Below are 19,741 nucleotides of genomic sequence, written 5' to 3'. Positions count from 1 at the left end.
GTAAGCACCACAAACACACTCCATATGGCATACCAGACTCCAATTCCCATCCACATATTCCCACTCCACACTCACCAATCGCAACCTCAGCCTCAGCCTCACCCCCATCTCACATCATCGGCCCTACCACCCCCAACACCATCGCTCAACACACTCAAAACGTAACACATCCCAAGACCGGCCTCTCACCCCAATCAATCCCCCATCCTCTCAAATCCAGGAACAGCAACACACGCCCGATCCCTCCTTCCCCAGCCCACCCTGACCCTGACCCTGCCCACTACCCTTAACTGACCCTGTACCCTGCGCCGTCTCTCCATGTCATGTCCGCGCTATTCCCATGCGCCTACCCAATCCCATGATCACTCCGGAGTTACCTCCGACACTGTACACGTTTTTCTGCGGCTGGCGCACCGGCTGCATCGCCGCCAATGGTGCCGGCCGTGTTCCATGTCATCCGAGCGCATCCGGGGGATTGATGGAGACTCGCACGCTCGTATGTACACGTGGTGTGTGGTTGCATTTGGGTTAGTGCGTTAGTGCTTCGATCTGCGTACGAGTGGTTTTACGCGTAGGAGCTTGGCGAAGGCGGCGGCGGCGCTGCGTGGTGTGTTTGGGTTAGAGGAGTGAGGCTGTGAGGCTTAGTGTAGCTTGGGCTGGGCACTGGGGTAGTGTGAGCATCGAGGTGTTGGTCATCGGGATGGCGGATTGGTTGGGGGGGTTTGTGTGGTGTAGTCTACCGTGGAGATGTGCGCGGAGATGAGGGTATGTCCAAGTCACGCAACATGTCTTTTGGTAGCTAGATTTCATTTCGTGAAAGGGTCCAGATCTTGATCTTGCTCAGGTGGCTTTTGGCTATCTTTGGGTTCAAAACGGCGTCGCCGCTGCTTGGTTCGAGAACAACGCCGCAGTCGTAAGCCACCCGCTAAGATGGTGACACAGTACAACGAGCGAATCAGAATGCTTGGTGAACCTGAATCTCATTGTAGGGGTTGCACCGGAGAAGGCGGTTGAAGTATCAGCGGCACATCGCGGAGTCACAAGGCATAATGGAGTTTGGGGTGGTAGATTTTTCATTCGTGATGCAGGTATTCCCTAGCTGCGTGATCAAAATTGACTTTTTGACCCATTGTCCCATTTGCGCCGCCCATACCCTATACCCAGGTTGTCGTAAAGGATTGTTCGTAGTATCATCTTACTCTGCGCGTGTTACAGCCACTGCCGGGTCAGACACGATTGCTCTCCAGCAACGTGCCTCGATACGTAGCGCCATGTGTACGAATTCCTAATAAAACCCGAAAAATCAAGATGAGAAGGAACGCCCTGCGTCCTGTCCCCAACGCCTGAAATGACAAAAAACAGGAGTAGTACTGGCAGCGATGTCGTCAAAGGTGAGTAGACGGATGGTGACTGCACGTATCTCTGGAACCACCCACACCGGAATAAAGGATTTTTATTATCCATCATTCCGGTGTGGGTAAAAAAAATCCTTTATTCCGGTGTGGGTGGTTAAGAGATACGTGCAGTCCACACCGTAATAATATGTACCTGGAAGACGGGGGTGCTCTAGCTGTCGCTAAGCGACCGAAGCAGTGCGTTTGATCCAGATCAACGAAGCAAGCTGTACAAGAAGGCCCATCAATGAATGAGGGTTTGGTCGTTATTTGAGAATGTCGTAACCCAATGGAAAATGTGTGAATAAAAGGGTATCCGAGAGGCACACACGGTGCAGTAGGCATATCGACAGCCGAAGAAGTCTAGTACTGTACAAGCTCGAAGAAGGCAGATGATCACTGGATATGAAGCGAGTTTTCTGCTCGCTGACTGATGTGCTGGGCATGCGCCTCGAGTGCACGAGCTTGGACATGGGTTACTATTGTCATATTAGCAGACGTTGTACAGGTTTTGAGCAGGCAGACTCACCAGGCCAGACAGCGGCCTTTGACAGCATGTAAGCCGTCACCATCAGCAACTTGGTTCCGTAACCGCAATGCCCGAGGTTGGAAAGACTACCCAGCATCGGTAGGTTGTTGGACGATATGTCGTAAGCCAGCTTCATATCAGCATGGTGGAGGATATCAGAGATCTTCTGTAGCAGCTTAATGTCTTCCTCCTCAAGAAGTACAACAGCTGGCACGCCCGCAAAATCAATCTCATCTCTACCGAGCACGCCCATATGACGACCAACACGGTCTTGCACAGTTGCAACCCATTCAGCAAGGACCTGAGCGCAATCGAAAGTGCACAACGCGGATGAGTTGGGAAGCTCCCGAGCCGTGAAGTCAGCGTACGAGGCACCCAGTTTGTCTGCCATGGAAAGGGAGTCAGCAGCGTAGAAAGCGGCCTTTCGGAGATGCCTTTCGCGTTTGGACGACTGAGAGTTGGAGAAACCGTTTGCCGCATTTCCGGGACTCACGTGGTCCTGTGAGCCCATTTGGCCTGGAGAACCTGAGTTGAGATCCATCGATGCAAACCTCTCAGGTGTCCCGTCTGCTTGGCCGACGATGTCAATGCCTCTGGCGAGTTCGTTCGCCATGCCGTCAAAATCGCGCTGCCACAAGAGCTCCTTCGCGCGACCAAGGTTGACAAAGAGCCTGACATAGGCCAAGTCTAGTAATGGGATACAGTCGGCGGAAAGAGGACCAAAGGGACTGGGGCGCTCAATACTGTGGTTCGGGTTGGCCCTCCACGCGACTTGCCAGGCCTTGAGAGCGGGCTCCACCTGAGCATGCATGGCCTCTGTCTCTTGGGCCTTCCACAAGCGACCGTTGTGTCTGTTCCGCGTTTCCCAAATGTAAACGTGCATAGCATTGATCAGCACATAGCAACCGAATGTGCTGGGCCGGATGTCGCTCTCAGAGGGTCCGTTCATTGGCTGCCCGCCTGCAAATGCCTGGGGGTAGGAGTTTCGCATCCGCGAGGTGGTATTCCGTGAACTGGCTTCGAGAAGGTATGTCATGGCCGAGATGAAAGACAAACCGCGTTGCTGAGCGATCATTGGTCCGCCCATAGCCACCCACGTCTGAGGACTGTCAACAGACCAGAGATCCTCTTCGCAGGGTAGGTCTAGATGTATCTCTGAGTTCAGTATGCGTGGAGAATGCGCGTAAGCGGATACAAGCAGACTCGACATGGAGAAGATGGCAAAGTAAGTCCTCTTACGCTCTTCGATCTTCTTCCACTGAATCCACTGGGCGTGTTCGTCCACACTATCTGCATGTTGGCCAAACTGCGAGCTCGATTCGTCAGACATCTCCACATTGTCGCCATTAGTATGGTTGGGTGGACTGGAAGAAGTCTGCTCTGGAGCGGTTGGCTTATCCAAGCCAGCAGCTTTAGCAAGGCTTACAAGTGCTGCGCAATGGGTGCTCGCAACCTCAGCGGCCTGTCTATCGCCACAGCTGTGACCGAAGATGAGATTGAGCAACATAGCCTGCACTAACCAGAGTGGTGGTTTGTTGATGTGGTCGTTTGCGGCATTCGACCCGTTGACAGCCGAGAGTCCAGCTTTGCGGCGCTCGTCAAGGTAGAATAGAATCAGCTTCTTCGCAGCCTCAAACAATTCTTTTGCGACATTCTGCTCATATTCGTACAAAGCACCTATCGCGGCCATGGCGAGGATGAGACATCCACCGCCGCCAACCATGGTATCTTGGCTGTAGTTTCCGGCCGAGCGAAGTTGGTATGTGTACGCCGGGGTATCAAAAGAAAGTGTGGGGATGTGCAAGAAAGGTAAGTGCGGGTGGAAGTAGTGAATGTACGCATTGACGTAGCGCTGGATGTCGACAGTGCTAGGGAGTATACCAGCCTGGGCTGAAGGTTTCCCGGTACCATTGGACAGAGGCGAGCTGACTGCGGGTTGCGAGAACCTCCGTTGAGCTCCATGACCGTAGCCCATGGCTTGAGTCAAGTTGAACATCATAGCCTGCCGCGTAGAGTCTGTAATGGTTTCAGTGGAAAATGATGAGACAGAACTGTGCCTTGCGCTGCCGTTGAATGAGGAAGATGATATGCTGCGGGCATCAGAAGCGAAAGTCATGGGCGTCTGAAAGTACTGATTCGGCATACCGGGTATACCAGCTGAAGGGCTCATGGCCACTAAAGGAGGTGGAGTAGACGAGTAGAAATCGTTCTGAACGCCCTGATCGCCTAGCTCTTGTGAAGTGTTGTTGTTCATCATAAGCTCAGGGAAGACCGGAGCCATGGCATCGAGTGTGAAGGCGGTTGGGTTGATGCTGGTGTGCGCGACTAGAGGGTTGTGCCACATGGCTGCTGAGTTTTGTTGGCTTGAGCCGTCCAGCATCATGTCGTTGAAAGCACCCTGACTCGCAGTGCTGATGGCCGATGGCGAGGAGCCGTCAAGAGCCGACTCGTTGGCTCCGGTGAAGACCATGTTGCTGTCGATGCCCATTCCCCAGCCGAAATCGTCTTCCTCAATAGGATTGTTGCCGGCGAAGGGATTAGCGAATTGCTTGAAGGGCGATTGTGGAAGTGCGATGCCTGCGTTGAAGTGGTGCAGCTGGTTCGGGTTAATCGTAGAAGCCGCTGACGAGCCGAAGAACTTCTCGAGCTCACGGTCATCAGAACCAGCCATGCCTGGGATGGGAGCCGTGCGAAGACCGCCACCCATACCGAATCCCATATGGGTGTCTAGTCTTGGTAGACCGTGAGACTGGCCATGGTTGCCGGCAGCTGTCGACATGCCCCTGTAGTCGAACTGACTAATTCCCGATAGGCTCGAATGGTGTGAATGACCTGGGTGGCCTCCCCTGCCGCCAGCTATCGAAGTTCCATGTGTGGCGAGAAAGCTGTTGAGGGCGGTCGGGTCGATGTGGCTGATGGTGTTTGCGCGTGGCCTCATGACATTGCCCTTGGCGCCGCCCACATTGCTTGAGACCGAGTTCTTGCGTACACGGGCGGCAGGGTTGGGCGGCAGGCCGGTCGTGCTTTCCCTACGTCCATTGCGGGGTCTTGTGTTGGTCGCGCCTTGTTGGTGGAGCTTCTGCTGGTGACGTAGGAGGAGGTCGCGTCGCGCGAAGCATCTCGTACATTGGGGGCACTCAAAGGGCTTCTCTTTTGTGTGGGATCGTTCGTGTCGCTTGAGGTGCTCTAGGCGCGCGAATGAGCGTGTGCAAGTCGCGCATACGTGCGGCCGGGGCTTGTCGTTCTTGGGCGGAGGGAAGGTCTGGACGGTGGGCGAGGTTGCGGGCTTGGCTGTAGATGCGGAAGCTGCGATTAGCCATCTTTGTCAGCTATCAGGGTGTTGTGTGGCGGTCGCTCCTACTCACAGTTGCTGGCGCTGCCTGAACCGTTGGAGTCGTCGCCCGGCGAGGTCGCGGGGCCTGGCAGGCTCGTGCTTTCCACTTTCGCCATGATCATGTATCGGATTGGCAAAACACCAATCAGGTCCACAATCGAGTCGAAAATACACCCGCCTCAAGGTGACTGGAAGCGGACTACTGATGGTACTGAAATGTGAGCTGTCTTGGATCGAGCTCGTTGCAGCTCGCGGGGCAGCAAGCTCTCGGAGTAAACAAAGAATCTACTGAATCAGAGGCTGCCAACACACACAAATGTCAGCGAATGATGAGGTACGACCAGCTGGAGCAGACGAAAGTACCTTGTATAGGCCTCTAAGGTGGAAAGAGCGTCTAAGAGCTTGTTTACGCAGCGTCTCGCGGCCGCAGCTCGTAGCAGTGGGATATCAAGATGGAATTGGATCTTGGGATGACAATGCTAATGTACAGCAAAAGCCAATTGATAGCTGCAGGGGACCTTGGTCGAAGTGGTCGGAGGTAGGCAAGCTGGGTACCTGGCAAGGACTCGCAACAAGAGCAAGCCTACGCTGAGGGAAGAAAGGTACCAGGAAAACGGACGTGTGATGTAGTTGGTCCGGTCCGTACATAGGTCGGCGTGCGTACGTGTCTACCGCTGGTCCCGGAGAGCGTGAAGCCAGTGCGAGAGGCCTGTGGTCAGCAGTAGCAGAGGCAGTGGCAGATGGTGGAGCTGGTTGAGCACGAGGGTCCAGCCTTGATGTAAGCGTCTGTACCAGCGGTGCTTGCTGGAGGCGCCGGCGGCTTTTGGCTGGTACGGCCCAAAAGGCTAGATTACAGCGCAGACACAACCTTCGGTCCCGGGCAGAGCAATTGGGCGACGACACAACGATTGGTCGGAGGTGCAGAGGGCAGGCCGAGTCTGGGGATTCGGGCACGGGCCAAGGTTCGCGGGACGAGAGCTATTACAACGAGCAGCGAGAGTCAGGAAGCACGCAGAGCAAGTCGCACGCGGTCGAGCTGTGGCGAGGGAGCTGGAGGTGTCGAGATCAGGCACAGCGACGGCGACGGCGGCCTCGTCGAATTGTAAGCAGATCCCCAGACTTCACGGCTCGTAAAGCTTTGGAGCTAGGCGGCGAGTGTGTCATGCAACTGGCCAGCGCCCCAGGTTCTTCGACGGGCCTGCAAGCACCAGGGCTTCTCCCAAGTGGAGCCCCCAGCAAACGGCCATTCTGGCGCAGGGGTCCTGTCCGGAGTACTTCCGTTGCGATGCCCTCGCCTCTACCTGCGCGTCTGAAGAGGCAGCGATGGGCGTCTGCGATCAGCAGCGTCGCCTTCAGGACTACTCGCGGCTTGGCTGCAGCAACTGCGCCAGGGGCCCACAGCTATGGCCTCGGCTCCCTGTAGCAATCGTCCTCGCTGCAGTACTGTACACTGCACACCACCCACCTCCGTTATTAGTGGAATCGGCCTCGAAGAGCAAGCCGCAGCATCTATAACATGCTCCCGACGAGGGCGGCTTCATTTCGCCTGGCGGAGATAGATTGTGGAGCTCCAATGGCCTGCCGGTTGCATATTAATTGGCGAGAGAGCTACTCGTCCCTGAGGATACCCAGAGTACCGCACGGGTCTAGAGGCACGACCATGCTCGGGCTTCCGAGAGCGAGTTTCAGCAGCCTGTCACCGATACTGGCGAACGATGCTGGGTGCTGCAAGATGCGCGCACAACAATGGGCCTCGCATACACGGCCCATGCAGCTGCGGCCGTCAAGCGCCTAACTATAGGAACGGGCAACTACTGACAGCACGCTATGCCGCCAGCGCTCCACTCAGCACCGCCGGGCGACTTCAATTGCTTTTACACAGGCGGATAGCTGCTTGCGCTGACATCGGTGAGGGCTGCAACACCTGCAAACTTCCCCAGGAAATCCAAGGTCGAGCCTGCAGAGCTTGGACGGCGGCAGCAAAGGCGGCTAGCCTGCTTCGAGATCTGGGGTAAAGCATGGACTGCCCAGAGACCCATGCCACATAGCGCCGCATGACCACGGCCTGCAAAGTTCCCATCGCCGTCGTCCTAGCCCTTGTCGCTGCTGCTCGACCCGCCCACCTATCACCACCTCGCAGCGTTGATCCCGTCGTCTTTGGCCGTCTGTTGAGTACATGCGCTTGCTGCGAGAACCGGTACTGCAACGTCGCGAACCACAGTTGCCCCATCGTAGCAGCGGATGTGGAAAGAGCCGATGGCAGCGACGACAAAAATCTCTCACGCCCTGTCTCATTCCGCAGGCCGCGGTGGGTATACTACTGCACCTGACCTTCGGCAGCCCAGGACCCTGACGTTCTCGGTCTGTCGCGTCGCCCTCCTACGCGTACTGGAGCATCCACCGCGCATGACGGCATCGTCAGGCTACTATCGTCTTTTCGGCCTCCCGCTACGCTCGCTTCGGCTTAAGCATCATGCTGCTTCGCCAGTCGGGTCTGCATTGCCAAATTCAAACTTCGGCTATGACCATGCTGCTATCTCGCGGTTGAAGTATTGCAAGAGACCCTAGCCAGTGACGTTGCGCTTTGTGGCAATGAAGATCGGCTGCTGGTGCACGACCACAGTAAGCTCGTGGCTGATCTACAATCGAACGGCCACATGGTGGAGCCACGGAGCAATCCTTCAGCGACACCAAAGCCATCTACGTCAATCGAAGCACTGTAGAAGATGTACCGAACGAGCAGGAGCAGCTTTCGACTTCCTACTGCTGATCGTGGCTGTAAATGTTCGCTGAGCCACTTAAGATCGTCTATGCAAATGCAGTTGTCAACGCACATACCACTCGATCTGCATCCCGGTCCTTGTCTATACTTTCTGACATCTCACCAGATTGCTCGCCAAACGCAAGTATCGATGATCGATAAATTCCCCGGCGAAATATTTGCATGGCTCTCCCGTCACTTCTGCCGACAATCCCAGGTGGCTTGGCCATGGAATGAAACGTTAGGATTTGTACAATCCGTCGCGATTGGTGCGAGGAGAGCAAATAACCACTGCGCGATAGCTTGTGTAGGTACCAGATTTGCAATGTTCGCATCTGCCAATGCGCGTCTTACCACCGAGCAGCATTCTCGCGGCCGCGTAACGACGACACGTTGGACTGCTCGTGCAGCATGACGTGCTTCCTTTGTGCAACCATCGGGACGAGTCTACAGCACAGTCGCGAACATGATGCCGACCGACCATGCAGATATCTAATGACGAGCGTCTGCTTCTTCCCGTTCGCTTCAAGCCCGCTCGAACCGATGACGCACGCCTAACCCGATAAGGTTATCCCGGCGCACTCCCCAGACAATTGCCCCTCGTACTTCATCTCGACGTCTGCGAACCGCCAGCAGTGTTGCGCCCTGCAGCTCCACCTATCACACACCTGCATGAGGCATGTATGAGCCGTTTTCCGTTACCATCCGCACTGGGAGCTGTTCGGAGTAACAGGTGCGAAAGCTGAGTCTGGAAGCATCACAAACACAAGCTCACAACAGATCAGCGTGCACGCAACGCAAAAGCATGGTGTTCCACTCAATTGCACGCAAGGTAACGGCACTACGTATTTTGCCTTAGGCGCACTGCTTCTCTTGTTCTAGTTCGCTTAACGCAGTCGAAAGATCACCCCATATTACTGCAGTCGTTTGAGCCTCGACGTTGAGCGCCCAAATATAACGCAGCATTGCTGACGCCCAGCAGTCTACCCACTGTATAGCACCAGGAGAAGCTAGACCAAGTGGGGCTTGACACACGATTTGAAGCGACGCTAGGATTCTAGTCTGCAGCTCACGTACACGCTTGGTACGTACCTCGCCGCATCCTAGGATGCACTGCCGCTTCGCCACCTAGAGCTCTGTACCTGTGACCCTAAGCGCGAGCGACTACTTGACGCTCAACCCTTTCGATTGAGTTGTCAAAGAGTCAGACCCGACGTCATGGCCACAGCGACACGATCCTGCAGGAGCTGCGGTACTTTGCACCGTAGTCGATTATCACCTGCCGCTTGGCTTTCATCGCCATCTCCCGATAGGTCGAACTAGACGTCTTCCGCGGTAGCCGATACTACCTCTAAGTCCCCGAGTTGTTGTTCCTGTGACACCTCCGATTATGGTAAGCTTTCGGTCTTTCACTCACCCGGCTCCGCGACATCTTGAACATGATGTGTTGAGGCCGCGTAGGAATACACTATCACGATTATGAGGCGTTTGTCAATACTCGGGAGTAAGGGTGGCTGTTCTTTCGAATGCAATCCTGCTACAGCATGCAGATGAAGCGAAGCTCAGCGGTTCGTCGCAAGCTATCCCAGGTAAATGCGACTCGAGATCTAGGGTCTATCCTAGCTGCCATTCCCGACCCTGTGGCTTGACACGTCCTCTTACCTGTTGAGTCCGTCTTTTGGCTTTATTTTCCCATTAAGTTGCGTAAGCACCGTTTAACTTTACGCATCCTTCCGGCTATTTACGGTCGCCTCATCTTCTTCCAGAAACCAATTCAGCCTCACGTGAATGAGAATTCCTTCACGGCGATACCTATTTTCTGTTCCCGCATCCCAACACCCCACGCCGCCGGGAAAAACCCTTCGCCTCCGCGCCCCAGAGTTCTCCACACAAGATCCACTCATCTATACCAAGAAAAGAAGTCCACGGCTCAACAGCGGCAGATGAACAGGCTACTAGCCATCCGCGAACCTACTAAGTGGATCGATCACGGTGGCTATGTAACATCACGGCGTCCAGCTCCGCGCCCTATTGCGAACGGAAATTCGTTACGACGCGGATACTTACTCCGAGGTACTCTTGCTACAACCTACACTTGCATCGTGTGGCAAGTCAAGAATGATCTCTTCACGACAACAGGCAATCCGGCTACGGGATACCGTTCACAGCTCCTGCATGCTGTTGTATGACACGCATAATGTTACGCAGCCTGCTGACGCAACACCAAGTCCTTTTTTTGCGCAGCCCTTTTCCAGTTTCACACGACCGGTATCTGGCATGCATGCGAGAATGTGTATACCGATGTTCGGGCGAGAGATAGGGTTTCGATCTGGGGTGTGAAGGCTAGGCCTGATTGATCGCTGTCGGGGCGGCAGGTGATGGTATGACGGCATGGCGCTGGGTGCGGAACTGGCCGCTCGCATCACGTACCGAGTTGCTCTCCCACCTTGCGATCTGGAGGGCTTGCGAAGATCTTCGGGACTTTAATGCGTTGTTTCTTTGGGACTAGTGGTGTGGAGGTGGTGTGAGCGGGAAGTGTAGAAGAGCTTGGAGAGCTTAGATGACGCTGCATCACGAATAACGAGCAACACCTGCTCCTGTGTACACACGAAAGCAAAGGGAGGTTCAGTCGTATCATTTTGATCTTGAATCTATCTGTTTCGCTTCTCCGTCCAACTTTCTCTCATGCTACCTCAATCGGTCTACTCAGACCTCCGTCACCATATGCATAACCCTTCAATACAAGCATTGTAGGCATGCGCAAGTCTATCCCTTCTATCGTCTTCCTGTATAGTCTGCACCACACTTTTCGCATTCAGTCTGCATTACGCTGTTGCCCTGTACGAAGTACAACACTCTGAAACCGATGCCTTGGCAATGGCGCATTCGCATATAAATTGACCGTTTTCCTTCCTCTCTCTCCTACCATGACGATTGACCTCTATATTTGACCAAAACAAAAGTCACACAGAACGCTCCGATGATTTTCGGCGCGGTCTTGGGCTCTAAACCGAAAACGACCAAGATCATGTTGTTGCGCTATCCTTGGAGACACCACCCTCTCAGCGCATCAAAAACACACTTCCTACAGTGTCAAAAACTACATGATTGCCGATTGATGTCTTTGAGTCTTTCTTCTGCTTTGCACAAAAATGAAAAGTTAAGATTGGACATGTTGTGGCGAGCGCGAAAACAACTATCGACTGCCTATATGTGGACGACTTCCATTTCAACTCCATCAAAACTTCAATGTCCCTGAACACTCGAAAGATGATCTGGGGCTATGCATGGGAAGCACCGGGGGTCTTCTCGTCTCTCGATGTCTCATGTTCTCTCTTCGCTCTGCACCTCGGAACCAAAAGCGCATTGAGCTCTTCCAAAACCACAAGCTTGCCGATACATGTGTGGTCTGCTCTGAGACAGACCACCCACCAAAACTACCATGCCGGTCTCCTATGAAAATATCGATTCTAGAATTCATGTCATTCGTGGCATGTGGCTCCTGCGAGTACCTGCGTCGATGCGAATGCCCAAAGAAAAGGACAACACTGATGCCTAATGTTGCGCAGGCGCAGGATCAAAAGACACATTTTCCCAACATGGCTTGCTATAAATACACCAGGATAGTTCTTATGCTTCCTCTCTCTTCTTTCTTTCTCCAAACATCTGGCTTGCGACTTCCAAAAATGAATATTTGCCAAGATATGGTGCAGAAAATTCGAAAACACGCAGACATGCTGCGATTATCTATCTGAGAACGCAATCAAAAATGGATGATCATTGGGCATGCCTGGAGTCGGCGGTGGCTTTGCGAAACACCAAAAAGCTTATATCGACGATTTTATGACTGGAGAAGTGGTTCAAAAACGCACCCAAGACACGCTATGTGGCCTTTCTGCCTTCCTGAGATAAACAGGCCCTAAAAATGGATGAACGGGTGGCATGTGAGTGGAGAACGGCACTTCTGAGATGACATATATAAACGTCCTCTCGGCGCCCTTTCTCCATTATTCTTTATACATATAGCACTGAGTACCATTTCCAAAGCCTCATAGGAGCCTTTGATGTGTCTTGAGATCTCTTCCTTCCAAAAAGCCGCATCAGTGCATCATATGGTTCTGCGAGAAGTCGACGAAGATATAGCAATGATCTCGGCGTAAGTGCTGCGCACAGAAATACTGTACTATCTGCTTTATGCTGTGTCAAGATCTATAGCCTGCTGCTACATAGCAGCTAGCCCTTCCGCCGCTCCGCACAGTAACAGCAATTGAGCTGCTTCCTACCGATATCGCACCAAAATTCTACCCTTTATGATACATGTGTGGGAAGGATACTTGCCGATTCAATACTATGCTCGTTGGCACGAGTATATAATGCACTTCCTTGCGCGACTCTTTCCTCTTTACTTCCTCTCGAGTTTCAACACACTCGAAGCGTTTCTTCTCAAAACACCCAAACAGAAACGGCATGTGTGTGTGAAAGATTCAGCGGCTTTCACTCCAACGAAGTAGCCGTCTTACAGCTACACAAAATAATCACTCCCCCCCGAATATGTCTGCTCGGGTCTCAATCTCAAAATTTTACGGTCGAACACCTGCCGAGCTTGCCCTCTTCTGCCCAATTTTTGATCAAAAGAACAAACCCTCGAGTCGCTGGCGAGCTTCGTCGCTGAGATACGGAGTTCCTATCCTAGTAACTAAAGTGGGCGATGATCAGTGAATTACCGTGGGCTGGGCTGGAGCATATAAATACCTCCTTGCCGCTCGCTCTTATTCCTTCGGCCAACACACCAGGTCTTAGCTCTATCAAAAACTAGCACTGGTCATAGTTATGTTTCTGAAATTCCAGAACCAAGAGATTATGTCTCTGGCTGTTCCCTCTTTCTGCTCTCTCAACCGAGCCTGATCAAAACCATCAAACGAATGCACTATGGGGAGACAAGAGACAACAATTTCCTAGCACACAAAAAGACACATGGTGCCACCGGATGTCTTTCCGTCCTTCCACCTATAAATTTACCAGCCTTCCCGCGTCTTCTCTTGTCTTACTACAATCTGTCTGGCCAACACCAAAAAGATTGGACGTCGTCCAAATGTCTCCGGCCAAAGAGGCACGAGCGACATTCCGATGGCTTTGCCTTCTTTTCTTCGTCTTCATGGCTTTATCTCCTTACTCCTATAGTAACATTACATCAGCACCCCGGTGCAAACCACAGAGCATTTTATATCCACAACATATGGACTGTGACCAAACAATATCGACAACAACGTCTTGTGTGCTACTTCAGCGCGGATGCATAAGCCCAACGTCAATCTTGCTCACTCCTTCTTCATGAAACTACCGCATCTTCAAAAACACTCAAAGATACAAGAGAGAGATCTTATGTCTCTCAACGAAGAGTAGGATGTTTTATGAGAGATCTACTTTGCTTTCTCTCGAACGGTTTCCAAAATCATCACCATGACATCCCCATGGCAAAGGCGGCACGAAGTCAAATTTGATATTTCTAGATGCCGAGAATGCCAATTCGATGCGAGCGAGGAGAGTGCGGTCGCTGCAGGAAGTCCGAGCTACTCTCTAATGCTGATGGTATATGAGTAGTGCTTTTTTTTAACCGGGTCACGCTTCTTCAGTTCGCAATTATCGGGACCTGGTTGTCGCAGGATACAAATATTATATGCAAGGTTTAGTTGTGGCACCTTGGCTGTCTAGAATGAGAATCAACAAGCATTCCGCAGGCAGATTTCGGTCTCTGTTTTACCGGAAGCTATTAGTCGAGCATCAGACATCCACCCAATCTAGTCTAGCTCCTACTCGGGCTCGGTCGCCCGTCGCCGAGTGTCTTTTCTCCACGTCGGCCAGCCCGTCCGATCCACCCCGCAAACCACTCCGCATCGTGAGCCGTCCACAATGACCAGACCCTTGCTCGGTAGATTTTGCAAATTCATCGCAATAAACTACTGACTCGTTAAGAAAGCTTTCGGTGATCGTCATCGACGCTTGTGCGTATTGACATTCTACGGAAGTTACGATCGGGCCGAGAACCACGCGCCATGAAGAACAAATACTTCGCATGTCATCGTAAACGAGCGCTTCACTCCTTCTCACGATCCTGAAGTCTCTGCCATGCTGCACTTTGCTTACACACAGCTCACGTTTGCCGCGTTATTAGCGGCAGCACTTTCTAGCCCTGTGGACCATGACAGTTGTACTTCGTTACGACACCATGTGGACTACGTTGTCAGCTCCAGTCGTGTAAACACTGGTGGAATTGCAGAGATATCAGCTGTGGCTGCCCAAAATATCACGGAGACAAATACAGCTTCCTTCTGCCGTGTTGTTGGACTCATGCCATATGGTCCAAATAACACACTAAATTTTGAAGTCTGGCTACCCGAAACCGAAAATTACAATGGGCGCTATTTGTCGGTCGGTACGTATTGAATCAGTCAGATCAACGCTTGTGCCTCGTGGTTGCTGACATCATCATGAAGGCAATGGCGGACTTGCAGGCGTGATAGATTACCAGGCAATGGCGACGAATCTCAACTCTGGCTTCGCTGTTGGAGGGTTTGTTTTTTGCCCCCTCTGTATCTTGCCATGTTGAGCTAACTTATAGGCCTCAAGGTGTGACTCTGGACATTTGGTTTCCGAGAACGGCGTTTCCGAGCCAGGAAGCTATGTTCCGTTCCTTCACTCATATGCCCAGACCGCAGCGTGGATCCGGGATTCGATCGCGATGTTCACTGTACCAGCAAAAGCCATCACAGCGACGTTCTTCCGAAACCCGCCACGGAAATCTTACTTCTCAGGCTGTTCTACAGGCGGTGCTCAAGGATATGCACTGGCCCAGTACCATCCCGATATCTTCGATGGTATTGTTGCAGGAAGTGCCGGCAACTGGTACTCCCACCTCATCCTTTCGTTTCTGTGGAACGGCCTTCACGCACAGAAGCCTGGTGGATTTCTAGCCCAGGACGTACTCACGTTTGCAAGGGATGCAGCACTGGAGAAGTGTGATGACATTGATGGCGTAAAAGACGGAGTGATCGACGATCCAAGCAAGTGTGATTTCGAAATTACATCACTACTGTGCCGGTCCGGGCAGGCTCAAGTTGAGAATAACAGAACGACATGTCTGAACCAGACGCAACTTGCCACTTTTGAGGCGTTCTACGCTGGACCTGGGGCCGATGTATACCCCGGGTTTGCAAAGGGATCGGAATCCGAATGGCTTCTGCTGGAAGAAACTCTCTACACCGCGTATGCAGTACCTATATTGCAGAACCTTGTCTTCAAAAACTTGAGCTATGACTACACCACTTTCGACTTTCAGAACGACGTCAAGATTGTGGACAAGGTTGCAGGTCCTTTAATCACCGCAACATCCCCAAGACTCGATGCATTCAGAGCTCGAGGTGGAAAACTTGTCGCATCGCAAGGTTTGTCGTCCACCAGATTTACACGAGCACGGAACCAGACTGACACGGATAGGCTGGGCTGACCCTTTTAACGCGCCTATTTGGCCAATCGACCAGCACAACGAAGCGAAAGCCATCTACGGCGAGGCACAACTTAACGATTTCTGGCGCTTGTTCATGGTCCCGGGTGGTGGTCACTGCGGCCCCGCTGCTAGTTATCCTCAGGTTCCTGGAAAGTACCACTCTCTCGAAGCTCTCATTCCGTGGGTAGAGGATGGTGTAGCTCCCGAGTACGTTCTGGCTACGGAGCCTTCAGATGGAAGTAACAGGACTAGGAGGCTTTGCTCATACCCACAGCATGCAGTGCTGGAAGGTCAGAATGCTGACCATTACGAAGCATATACTTGCATCGATTAGCGGAGCAGCCATGATCAAATAAAGGGGTATCGATGTGTTATGCAACGACGTTGTACATAAGAATAGTTGAGGCGCATCAACGTCCTCGCGAATACATCTTGGAGATGGGATTCCTCCTCTCAATAGCTACTCCAAAACATGCCGAACCTCTTTGTGATGTTCCTGGGAAAACAAAAAACCCCACGAGGTCGTCGATGTGGGCGTTTCTCCTGTCCCGCAATGCTTTGTTACATCAAAATTCTACCAGCACAGGGTTGTTGCGCAGATTAGCCAGGTCGCAGAGAGAATAGGAATGTGCATCATTTTCTTCAGGGATAAGAGAAGCTTGTGCAGATTGGCAAAATGTCTTTGCCTACCAAAACAACATCCGATATAGGTTACATCTTGCTGCCGTGCTGTTGCGCTCACATGTATAAATCGCCTCGGCTTCCTCCTGCTTCGATTCTAGACACCTCTCCGGCCTTTTACTACACCAAAACTGTTAAGCAACATCTACGATGTTTGCGAAAGAAAAAAAGAAATATATGAGCGCCCATGTGCTTTCTCCAGCTTCCAAAATACAACACTAGTAGTCTCGTATGGAGACCGAGAAGCAGGCGTGATAGCTCACCTGTCAAAACAACGCGGTCCAAAGCTTTAGAAAGGCTGTGGTATGCTCCGGTCGAGAGATTCTGCATATCTTTACTCTGGAAAGTCAGAACGAACTGTTGGCATGGCGCTTGCCCGGCGACTGCTGAGTATATAAACCTCTCCGACCTGCACTCTTCCTTCCCACTTCATAAAAGCATCTATCCGCTTATTTTCCCAAAAGAGTTCAACGAGATTTGGTATGTCTTCGGATCCAGTGGCATCATCTTTACATCTGCCTTCTTCCAACCATCCCTCTTTCCAACAAACAAAATACGCAACCTACGAAGTCATGAGTGCGGAGAAGGGTTGTCAAAAAGCCATCTTAGGTATTATCATGGATACTAAAGTCAATCCGAAATACTTCCATGCGAGAAAAAAGGACTAACTTTCTTCTAAAACAACCTTCGACTTAAACATGGCCAACGGGACCTAAATCGATGTTTGGCAAACGCATGTCTTCCGCTCCGGTGTGTGCTGTGGAATCAAAACAAACAAGAGAAGATGCATGGAGAGTGAGTAGCTTCGTGAAAAGTCTAGAGGAGCTGTTAATGCTTCTGTCCGAAAAGATGAAGCCCTATATACAAGCTCCGTTTCTGGGTTCCCGCCGTGTATATAAAGCCTTGTTTCTCCAAGTCTTAGATACTGTACCACCTTGCTTCTCAATCTAAAACGCGCCGTTTCGGCTTCATGTGCCTGGAAAAGTACTGCAACCACTGTCATGGTGAGGGCGGTCTGTGCGATTGACTGGATGAACAAAACTGGGAACATCAAGTTCTATGCACTGTCTTTCGGTGTGGAGTGTCAAGGCAACAGATGTCCTACCCCGATACATCATTTCAAAAGCGCCGGTCATGTTATTCATGTCTGCATTTCTCTGGAAGCTGACCGAAGTCTCGATCACACATAGTCTCCATAACCATATATCTGTGTTCCGGTGCTTATATTTCAAAGACACCACCCATGCCCACCCTAACATCCACAAAGTCCGGCCTCCATCCCTTATACTGCACAAGCCCCCTCTTAACCTCCCTGACTCTCTCAAGTCTCTTCTTGCCCTCCTCTTCCTGCGCCTGCCTAAACGCATCTTCATCGATCTCAAACTCGTCCAAACTGCCCAGGCTTTCTTGTCTCGGCTTCGGCTTGCTCGCTGCGTCGCTTCGTCGATGCGCAGGGTTCTGGCCGGTGAAGGCTGAGATGCCGGATTGGATGACGTCTTGGAAGGACGAGTGTGTGCGGTTGGGGAGGGCTTGACGGGATGGTGCTCCGGAGAGGTCGACGTCGTCGAAGCTGTTGGAGCTATTGTAGGGGTGCGAGGCGTCTGCTTGGTCGTCGATGGGGGGTTGCATGTCGCGGCGGCGATCGCGCCATACGCCACGACGGAGTTCGAAGTTCTCTTCCTCAAGTTCACGCACTTTGGCAAGGAGACGATCGCGCTCTTCGTCGAGGAGCTCCTGAACACTGGAGTCTTCGATCGAGCCGAGATCTGCCTTGCGACGTCGCTGCTCAGCCTCTCGGAGGCGCGCGTTCTCGTTGCTGAGGCCTGTTATGCGGGTCCGTAGCTCGGTGGCTTCGCGCTCGATCTTCTTGTGCTCTTGCAGACGCGTTTGGTTTCGTGAGTCGTTGTCGCGGTGTAATTGTGTGAGGGTTTCGATCTTCTTCTCAAGCAGTTCTGCGCGCGAGACTGAGTCTGAAGCCTTGCGGTTCGCCGTGCCCAGCTCAGCCTCTAATTGTGCAATGCGTGTCTGCGCAGAGTCGCGATCCGAGCCATCCTTCTCTGCCTGGTCACCAGCCTTGTCCAGGCTCGCCTTGAGATCCTGTAACTCAGTCTTCGTTGAGCTTGCTTCTTGTTCTGCCCTTTGTACGGCCGATTCCAGGCTTGTAATTTTCGACTGAAGCTCGTTGTTCTTGTTCGTTTGCTCTGATAGCTGTCTGTTGACGTTCGATATCTCCAGCTCGAGTGACTCGATAGTCGCGGACTTTGAAGCGACTTGCGCGTTCAGATCGTCAATGGATGCGCTTTGGCTAGGCGATGCGGTCGACGTGCGGCGTATGGACTTGTTGCTCTGCGTTTGCGCCTGCGCAAGTTGCCTCTTCAGCGATTCGACTTCGGCTTTCTGTGCTGATGTGAGTAATCTGTCCCATATCCAATGTATCGATGAAGGCATACCAGCTTGTCGGCCTCCTTGCCTTTCTCTACCGCGAGCGCAACATCGCCTCTGCCTTCTCGCAGCTCCTCCAATTCTTCCTCGCCCTTCTTCCATCTGGTTTGGTTCTCTTCAACTTCGCTTGCCAGTCGCTTGTTCTCCTTCTCGAGTTCCTCAATCTTCTGTGCTTGTTCTCGGTAGACCTCACTTGCGACCCCTCCTCCAGGCGACAGAGGTCCACCAGCAGCTCCCGAGCGGTAGAAAGATTCGGACCGCTGTCGCGAATCGACGGCGACTGAAGGCTTGCGGCCGTGCGACGGCTTGGGTACAGCTAACTCGGAGGGCTCGTCGTCGTCCTCTGCTGGCGGCTCTGGCACGCTTGTGGCTTCTACGGGTTCTGGCGCGACCTGTTCGGGCTTCTCTTTGGGAGAAGTTGCTTCGGTCGGGGTTTCAGTCGAGGCTTCGGCTTCGGCGGGTTCCTCAGTCTTGTCTCCCTTCTTCTTTCCTCCACCCGTCTTCTTCGCCTTCTGCTTCTTCAATTGTTCATACTATACGTATTTGTCAGTTTCGTCTTAGCTGTAATGAGCCTTTTCGAACTTCGGCTATGAAAAGACATCATTTCCAACTGCATCTGAGCAATGGCAGCCTTCAGGAAGTAGAGAGACCTGTAGAGGGAAGACGTACGCGTTTCTTCGCCGCTGCGATCTTCTCCGCCTTCTCCTTCTCCTCGTCTGCCATATTTTTTCGCGATCGTGTTGACGTGTTTCGGGGTCTAGAGGTAGCTGTGGAGCTGTTGAGCTGTTGCGGGGAGCTCCAGTCGTCACTGCTCGGTGATGCCAACTTGCCCGCACCGTGAAAGTGCGCTAACACGAATCGAGACTAACCGCATTCCCTCGATGCTCGAGTCTGATGCACATGTAAGGAAGGAACTTCACGATTGAGAGTCTTACCAATGTTGGATACCTTCAATGAACCTTGAAACATAATCCTTGCTTTGCATGAGGCTCTCAACTGATTTTGGATTGATCTACATTTGGCTGATCTATCTCTAGTGTATCCTTCTACTGAACATGGATCTGACTTATGTCTCTATGTTGTATTCGTCTGCCAG

General features: G+C 52.4%; 3 protein-coding genes across 3 annotated transcripts; 1 reads left to right on the top strand and 2 right to left on the bottom strand.

The window, feature by feature from the left end:
* Positions 1-1,790: 1,790 nt before the first annotated feature.
* Positions 1,791-5,373, bottom strand: J4E83_006798 (uncharacterized protein; the record flags this gene model as incomplete). Its single annotated transcript, XM_049333708.1, has 3 exons — positions 1,791-1,873; positions 1,924-5,229; positions 5,289-5,373. 3 exons carry the CDS (start codon positions 5,371-5,373, stop codon positions 1,791-1,793), a joined length of 3,474 nt encoding a protein of 1,157 aa, XP_049186964.1.
* An 8,771-nt stretch (positions 5,374-14,144) lies between these two features.
* Positions 14,145-15,856, top strand: J4E83_006797 (uncharacterized protein; the record flags this gene model as incomplete). The annotated part of the gene is made up of 4 exons (XM_049333707.1): positions 14,145-14,451; positions 14,513-14,588; positions 14,646-15,460; positions 15,513-15,856. The coding sequence occupies 4 exons, from the start codon at positions 14,145-14,147 to the stop codon at positions 15,854-15,856; spliced, it is 1,542 nt and encodes a 513-aa protein (XP_049186963.1).
* Positions 15,857-17,424: 1,568 nt separating this feature from the next.
* J4E83_006796 (uncharacterized protein) lies at positions 17,425-19,368 on the bottom strand (the record flags this gene model as incomplete). Its single annotated transcript, XM_049333706.1, has 3 exons — positions 17,425-18,600; positions 18,654-19,178; positions 19,315-19,368. 3 exons carry the CDS (start codon positions 19,366-19,368, stop codon positions 17,425-17,427), a joined length of 1,755 nt encoding a protein of 584 aa, XP_049186962.1.
* Positions 19,369-19,741: the final 373 nt, after the last annotated feature.

The sequence above is a fragment of the Alternaria metachromatica genome (genome assembly GCF_023757995.1).
Source record: "Alternaria metachromatica strain BMP 0045 chromosome Unknown scaffold_16, whole genome shotgun sequence".
NCBI classification, from domain to species: Eukaryota; Fungi; Ascomycota; class Dothideomycetes; order Pleosporales; family Pleosporaceae; genus Alternaria; species Alternaria metachromatica.
The sequence above is the reverse complement of the archived record's forward strand: the minus strand, read 5'-3'. Positions and strand labels throughout refer to the sequence as shown.